This window comes from Thermobia domestica, chromosome 14 (assembly GCF_964235325.1).
Source record: "Thermobia domestica chromosome 14, izTheDome1.hap1.1, whole genome shotgun sequence".
In the NCBI taxonomy this organism is placed as follows: domain Eukaryota; kingdom Metazoa; phylum Arthropoda; class Insecta; order Zygentoma; family Lepismatidae; genus Thermobia; species Thermobia domestica.
This window is the reverse complement of record NC_137467.1, coordinates 99,847,928-99,856,878: the sequence shown is the minus strand read 5'-3', so window position 1 is coordinate 99,856,878 and position 8,951 is coordinate 99,847,928. Positions and strand designations below refer to the sequence as shown.

At 34.8% G+C, this 8,951-nt stretch overlaps 1 protein-coding gene across 1 annotated transcript; it reads right to left on the bottom strand.

Annotated features, from left to right (window-relative positions):
- Positions 1-6,091: 6,091 nt before the first annotated feature.
- Positions 6,092-7,521, bottom strand: LOC145670673 (uncharacterized). The gene has a single exon (XM_081739464.1). It carries the CDS (start codon positions 7,448-7,450, stop codon positions 6,566-6,568), a length of 885 nt encoding a protein of 294 aa, XP_081595590.1. The 5' UTR covers positions 7,451-7,521; the 3' UTR covers positions 6,092-6,565.
- Positions 7,522-8,951: the final 1,430 nt, after the last annotated feature.

Sequence of the window (8,951 nt, the reverse complement as noted above, 5' to 3'; positions counted from 1 at the left end):
ATGTCATTTACAACAATTGTTATTTCAAACAGTTTCAGACATACCAAACACTTGGATAGTGATTGTTATACTGCTTAATGATTGTTGCTTTCGTTTGCTTCTATAACATTACAACAACAGTTTTTGGTGGTTTTAATTACAAGTCGCAGTTCCATTATTTTAAGCAGTCCTGCCAATTTAAATAAATTGCTAAATATTATTCTAAATATAGTGCAAATAACGTAGCTAAATTGCAAAATATTTTAAAATAACTTGTAATTTGTTTTATGGTGCAAGAATGTTTTCAAGCGACGATGTTTTTCATAGTCTTTATAATGTTAATGTCAAAGTATTGGTTCCAGCAATACATGTAAATGCAAATTGTAACTGAAATTACATGTAACTGATAACTTTCCAGTAACACTAGTTGTTCCCTTAAGCCTTATGCCTGATGTACATAAATCCATGCTTACTTAAAAGTTCTAATTACACCCTAGTTACATTTCACTTGTTTTAGTTTGACCATCGACAACCTCAAACTCGATCCATACTATATAGCTATTTGCAATTATTCAAGGACTTACAGTTAGTAATACACATTGTGTTGATTTTTGTTTTGTTTTGTTTTAGTTTAACTCTTCTCGATCATGCTAGGAAGTCTAAAGAAGATGTGGAGCTAATGATTATAATGTAATCCGAACCATTTCGGGCGTTCAACTGTACCCCCACCGGAAATCGAATTCGGGACTACGCGAACCGAAGTCAAGCCTGCTAGCTGCGAGACCAAATGGAGGTCTTCACATTGTGTTGATTTAAATCATTGAGTCAGTGTTGTCAGATTCGAAGATCAAAAACTAGCGCGTCTGTGATCCAAAAGTAGCAGATTTGAACTATTTGTAGGCCAAATATATACAGTAGAAATGAATTATTTGGCAACTAATGATTGGTACTAATGAAATAATTTTTGCATTAACATGTATTTGTTATGTTTATCGAATGAACTAGGTTTGATTAGGAAATTGCGATGACAGGTTCATGTCGGCTCCTTGCAAGGACCAAGATATAAACCAGATAATTAGAGTTGTAAATTTAAAAAATATGCTTTTTAAAAGATACGCTTTTTAGGAAAATCTCACAAGTCGTTGTTTTTACAAAAATCAGTTTTTAGATAATTTTGTAAAATGCTTGTAAAAGTAAAAAGTAATTAGAATGTCTTAAAATTAGTTTCTTAAAAAACAAGAATAATAAAATTTGATCTCACGCCGACCATATATTTTATATAATCAAATTAACTTAAAAGACGGTTTAAAAAGTATTTCCATCTCAACATTTTGAAGTTCTTAAAATTATAATAAATCAATGTAGAAAAATCCACTACATTATTATTTCTACATATTTAATTTTTGACGTTTCAAAAGTTATGTTTAGTGAAGATAACAAGAACTTATTTCAATATCAAAGAACATTATTGAAGTTTCTAAAAATCAAAATGAAAAATAAAACTAATTCACTATTACCTCTAGATGAGTCTTCTAGAAATTATATGGGCACCCTCGTGGCTAAGCGGTTAGTATACGCGACTTTGTCGTGTGAAACCCGGTTCTATTCCCGGTATTATCCCATGTGGTTTGGATCCCACGTTTAACTGTAGGCCCACGTTTCATGTACCATTGCTGCTGAAATGGACGCAAAAGTTAAAATCAAATCTAGAAACTATAGTATATCTAAGAAAAGACTATAAAAAAGGACGTTCTTGCGGCTAGCAACAAACTGACAATAATTTACCCATTGGATTAAATTGTCAAACTGATAAAGGAGAGAAAAGTAAGAAAACAAGAAGCTTATAGGTAGACAAGCAAGAAAGTTTATATGACCATATGCCGGGGAAACGAATCGTTACAGAGTTGCGGCCGTGGAGTTGCCTGACGATGTGAGATAGTCACGTTTTGGTCGCCCACCTATGTGATTCAATTTCAACCTCAATAACAGGTGAATTTCACACTGTCAGGTGGTCAATGGTCGTAACTCTGTAACGATGCACTCCCCGATATAAGGTCATATAATTTTTTTTGCTTGTTTAACCATAAAGAATCCACCCTTGAAATTTTGCCGTACCTTGTTACACCTGTATATATTTTTCTTTTTTGTTCCACTGCTTTCTCCTGAACATACATTAACAGCTCTTTCCAAATGCACAACGGGATCACTTTGCAACTATCCACGTTTGAATATTTCGTGTAAATAATTATCTAATCTAGGTCTACCGTCATAGCTGGAAGTTGAAAAAGAATAATGTGGCATATCGTTTAGCCACATACCACGCCAATTACCACGTTGAAGTAACATTTAAAAAAATAGCATGCGAGTGACAAATCAATATTCATATTATATAATCTGTTCTTATATGGTACATATGTCCGGTCCCCTGACATAGGGTAACTTTGTTATTATCAGAGTTACAACAAAATGCAAGTGGGAAAACGGACTCCAGATATGATGTTTTCAATCGAAAGTGAAGGAATGTTTTAGATCGGACGAGCCGTTTGTGCTGTACACTCTTTATGTGCCCAATGATAAATGAAAATGCAACTTTGCCTGGACCACAACATAAGTGAATGAAGTTATTGCCTTTAATGCTAACATGCCGAGGGCCAATCCCCATTTCATACAGTGAAGCCATTCACTTATGTTGTGAGTCCGGGTGAATGACAACGTTGCTTTTTCATTTATCATTGGACGCATAAAGAGTGAGCCCAAACGGCTCATCCGATTTAAAAAATCCTTCACTTTAGAATGAAAACATTATATTTGGAGATGATTTTTTCCTTTCACATTTTCTTGTAACTCTGACAATAACAAAGTTACCCTATGTAAGAGACCTTTTCAGACACTCTGTATATATATATAATCGTCATAGGTATTATGCCATTATTGACAGGTCACTTACCAGAACTGAGAAGCATTCATGCTACACAATCTTCAGCTAACGTCTCCGCCCTTTCGTACGATTTTTCTGTTTCGATGCCGTCCATCAAAAGTAGTCTTCTTCGCCCCCTCCCACTCTTTCCTGCCACTATAGTCTCTAGCACGTACTTATGTTACAGTTTCTTCTTATTCAATGTCCCAACCAGTCTCTCTTCCTCTTTTCAAAATATCTAAAGTTATTCTTTTCTCCTCCACCATTTCCCACACCCTCTCATTCGTTTTCCGCTCGACCCAGCTAATTCTCTCTATTATTCTCCACATCCACATTTCGAAAGTCTTCAGTCGTTTCTTATCACTTTTGTATACTATCCATGTCTCTGTGCTATATATTGCAATATTCCACACGAAGCGCTTTATGAGTCTTTTTCTCAACTCTTTATTCAAGGTCCCAAATAATAAACTTTTGTTTCTCCTAAAGGCTTCTTTCGCCATTTCTATCGTTGCTTTCATTACACGTTCGCACTTCATAGCATTACTTCGTATTGGAAGCTAGCTACATGTTCTATTTCCCCCCTCCTACTTCTATATTTGACATCAACCGCTTCATTCCAATCTTTATTCCTTCTGTCTTTCTAACATTTATTTTCATCCCACATTCCTTACAGACTTTTTTCAAGTTTTCTAATATCTTATTGATTTTCTTTTCACATTTTGCAACAACTGCCATATCATCTACAAAACATCTACACCCAATCATTCTACCTCCTACCGAAATCTCGTCTTCATTATTGAAGAGCTGGCCGTAGAATTGACGATAAAGAGACCATGTGCACTTCGACATTTTACAGAATATGGAAATGAAGGGCCTCAATGAGCTTTTAAAATGCAAGATTCCAGCTTTTTTTTTCAAATTAGATTACTAGCGAAAATAAAAAACTTCTCTCTTTTTTCCTTTTATATATATATATATATATATATATATATATATATATATATATATATATATATATATATATATAAACACTAGATCTGGACATAATTTGACCATAATATGAGTTTGGAAATTAGTATTTCAATGTGAAATTAAGATTTTGCGTTTTTGTTATATATATATATATATATATATATATATATATATATAATATAAAACAGTTTCATATTATAAGATAATGAAAGGAAATAGGAAAACTTCGAGAAAACCCACGAATACGTTTCTACCATAAGCAGATAAAGATTTGAATTGAATCAAGGATTATTAGCACCAGAGGTAAATGTGCTATCACTGAGCCACCGTATGTATATTTCATACATTGTTGTATAACATGTAATTGTTTAATTCGCTAAATTTCCTTTGTCTCGAAAAAAAGCACAATGAAAAGGCATTGACATTTGATTTGGAAGGTTCTAAGTTCGATTCTCTGAGGGATCCGAATGTAGTTTTAAACGACATATCTACAGCAGGTAAACTAAATTTACAATTTTTGAAATTATTTGCTTGTCATGTATCATCCGAACCGATTTAAATATATTATTCATATCACATTTAGGGGCCGCGGTTGCTCAGTGGTAGAGCGTTCATCTTTGGTGCTAGGGGTCCCGGGTTCGATCCCAGCACCCGCCAAGTAAACTTTGTGATGGACGAACACCATGTGCGTGGGTTTCTTCGTGATTCTCCCGTTTCCTCCCTCTTTCTTTATTCCACCGTTTCATTCATTACTCATCATCACCGTCTCCTTTACCCTAACGGCATAAGCGTGGGATGTGAAGCTCAAAGATTTCATTTCATTACATATCACATTTACAAGACAAATACAAGGTGACGTTATTAGTGTTACATATTTTTCTATTGCTGTAACATACTAAATTTTGTGCGAAGAGGATCTATGATTCATCAACATTTGCCTGCTTAAAACTACCTTTATCGCCAGAGATTTGGCAACAGCACACTGCAGTCTCATTATTTGACTTCAACCGCCAATTCGGCTATAGCGATGAATCAGATTTTATAATAAAATCAAGGTAGTAAACAAAATGATTTTAAATTTTCGAAATATAGAAAATATCTGGATGCAATGTTGACTATGGAACAGCCATTTTCAAGTTGTGAGCCAGCATACTAGTATCCTACGGCGGAAGGAATATTGTGCAGGGAGAAAATTATGATAATGAAACTAAATGATGATGCAGATCCTCATTACAAAATAATTATTTTAGATTTTCTGAAATAATATTTTCTGTTAGTAAATTCTATTTCTTTTGTATACATTAATTCTTAAATTCTTTTTCTTTACAATCAAAGGTACGAAGTGGTTAAATATTTATAGGTGTGTTGTTTGATGTTAAATTACAGTGAATATGTCAAATACTAAAACGAAATCAAAAAAGTACTTCTGTAAAATATATTCATTCATCTTAATATGTATAAAAGAACGTCCACATGTTTCATCAAATTTCCGCATAGGAGTCACCTATAGGCACCAAGTTTTGTACACAGATCTAATCGTCTAAGAAGGAGCTTTTACAATTTTCTACTCGAGGAAAATTAAAAAATCTGCAAAAATTATGTACAATAAACCATAATATATGTGTCATAGGCAACACAACTGTTCTTGTGGTCCAGGTTGCATATCTTTCACCATTTTTACTATTTTTGCATAAAGATTGCTCTTCCTATGCAGAAATCGAATAGAAAACCATCTTGAGGTTTACACTTAATGCCGCATTTCTTTTTTAATTTTCAGCTGAGAAGTAGCAGACAAAATGGGGTAATTAAGTGTTCTGTGTATTCTTCATTATTTGTTTTTTCAGTTGATACCGTTTCTTTCTTGATATCTTCAAGTTAGGTCGTTTTCGGTATTTCCTTTTACGCTCTACCTTTGCTTTATACATATGTAGGCCTATATATATATATATATATATATATATATATATATATATATATATATATATATAAATGAGTATATAAGTATTTCAACTTCACTATTTTTACTTCTTCTTTTCTCTATTTTGGCCAACATATATTGGCTACGTAATACGAGTATATACTGTAGAATTCATGTATAGTATAAAACATAGTTGTGAACTAAATTTTTGTAATTTTTGATTACTGAATCGAGGATCTGTAAAATAGAAATATAAACAGAGGGCTTGGATGGATGTACTATTTATAAACAAAAACAGCATTCATACCATATGTAGATAGAAAAGAAACAACAAATCAAGTTTTAACAATATTCATATAGTTGGAAACAAGAACTAAAATATAATCACTCGAGATTATTAAACATGCATGATTTCAAACAACACAATATCATTAACATTGATAACAGTGTAACAAACAGTAATAACAAAAACATATATGTATATAATATCACTTGAAAATTTCTTAAAACTTAACTTTCTGTTCTTACATTTGCTGACAGTTACCGTTAACATAAGTTTCTGAAAAGAATATAAAAATTTACTAACACAATTAGTGTCTTTACCTTTCTGAACAGAAATAACGTGTGTCCTATGTTTATCATTGTTTATATGGTGACTAAGATGAAAATTCATAATTGAATGCAAAAATCTTAATAAGGAGCGTACAATAAACAATAATAAACACAAAATAACTTCTTTACATTGTCGTCTATATTGGATAATGCCTGATATGGAAAAACTAACGCCAATGATGACCGTGACCACCACCGCCTCCACCACCACCACCGCCTCCTCCGCCACTGCTATGTCCATGAGAGCTTCCGCCTTCACTGCCGCCTTTCTTCCCGTATTTGCTATGATGTCCATGATAATCTTCATGGCCATGATGAGACTTATGTCCCTTGTGCTCATCATAATAATGTCCCTTTCCATGATGTCCCTTTTTACCGTAATGATCATCATGGTGCCCGGATTTATGATGACCTCCCTTGTGATGACCACCCTTTTCACCTTTATGATGGCTGTGGAAGTGTCCGTGCTTGCTATGATGTCCACCATCGTGATAATCATCGTAGAAGTGATGTGTTTTGTGATATTCTTCCTTTTTCTCTGTATTATGGAAACCTTTTGTACTATGACCTTTCTTATGTCCACCTTCTTTTCCGTATTTTGCTCCCTTTTCTCCCTTATGCCCTTCATGATGTCCGCCATAGTAACCACCAGAATCATGGAAACCCTTTTTGTGTCCACCATGTTCACCATAATGTCCCTTATGTCCCTCTTCACCATGCTTTCCGTGTTTTCCCTTGTCCCAATGATGTCCCCCTTTGTAGCCTTTGTCTCCTTTATGTCCATGACTACTATGGTGTTCAGAATGATGCTTACTGCCATGACCTTTCTCCCAATGTTTTCCGTGGTGAGAAGCTGCAGCTAATAAATCTGAGCCAGAAGCAAGAAGATCATCTTCATCGCGTACGTCTTCTGATTGAATTGCAACTTCCCGCACTTCAGAGGGCTCGGCAATCAAATCTAAATATCTGGATTCATAGACTTCTTGAGGTAGACTGAAAACTTGTAGGACGCACAGCGCTCCCACTAACCACTGGCACCTGAGACGGGCCATAGTGGAAGACCCTTTGAACAATGCTCGTTGTTGTATATGAACACAGCACAGTTGTGGCGTTTGAATGCCAGTGGAAATTGTAAATGCACTGAATATTTCAGCATCATTTGGCTGTATTTATAGAACTTCCAAATTCCTTTCTGTCTTGTTTTTCTCGTCCAATCTTTCCATTTGCTTTGGTTTCGCCAGTCACTCTCATGAAGCATTTCAGCTGTCTTCCGCATCTGTGTCAACTGGTACGATGCTACTGGTTTGCACTTGCGATGACCACCTAGCTACTCAATTTTACGCTCCCCTGCTTCCCACAAAACAATCGATGAACCTTAAAATGATTCGTTCACACCGCCATTCAAGTGTTTATGGAGTTGCTTCATCTTGTTGTGCGACCTACTTCTGTCAGCCTAAGAAAATGACCATGAAGCTTCAGCCAAAGAAAGTAAAAACAGACTTCATAGCAAGGAGAAGAAAGGACGTCTGGTATTTAAATTAATTAATTTTACTTTTAAATCAATCCATAGGCATGAATCGTATGCCAGTGCCCAGGTAATAAGTATGTCAATAGAATTAAATGTGAAAAGTAGGCTGTCATACTAATGAGGAATCTTTAGTGATGTCTGATGGAAAAAAAATATTCTTTTGCATAGGACGCGATACCAAATCGAGATATTACGTCATTAATGATGAAATAACGATGGATTTTAAGTGTCACATTCACTCAGTGTAACTGGATCAAATTTGTGATGGTGGCCTCGCGCATCGTAGTCGCTAACGCTGTCGTTTTCGGTGCGAGCGGTCCCGGGTTCGATTCTCTGTGGGGCCACTCGGTCGAAAAAATGTACAAAGCTTTTTCATTCCAGCCACCATGAATAAGGTTTTCCTGGGATTTCCTCATTCACACTAGGCAAATGCTGGGGTGGTACCTAACTTATAGGTCCCAGGCCGCTTTCTTCCTTTCCCAATCCTTTCTTCCTTCCCTTTCCCTGGATAGTGTGCTCGCCGAGGGATGTCATCCCTCAAAAAACGTGACGGGCTAAATGACCTTAGATGCCGAATGCCCAGAAATATAAAATCCTAATCCTAATCCTAAATTTGTGATGTAAAAATCAAAATTAACATAATTTCAACATTTTGTATACACTATATTTACGGGAATTTCCCTCTAATTCTATATTTTAACTGGATTTCAATGGTACCCAAAATTTATCTAAATCTATAACGTGCCTATGGCAGTATGAATTCCGAGTGTTTATTGTTATTGATTGTGTGGAATCCTATTGCATATTATTTATTTGTCCTCAGTAATAATTTCATCATATTCTAAAGCGTGCGAGTTTATTCTTATATCATTAGATTAAATTTTTAATAGTGATGGACAATATTATATTAATTTCTTTACATGTGTGTGGCTTCTATTTGCGCTTTATGTGCGAGTATCTATTTTTTCATTTCATTTTTCTTCTGGCTCGTACCCAGTAAATTTTTTATTTTTTATTTTTTTTTT

Coding starts and splice junctions, on each gene's coding strand:
- LOC145670673 (XM_081739464.1), bottom strand. CDS start 7,450: ATGGCCCGTCTCAGGTGCCAGTGGTTAGTGGGAGCGCTGTGCGTCCTA.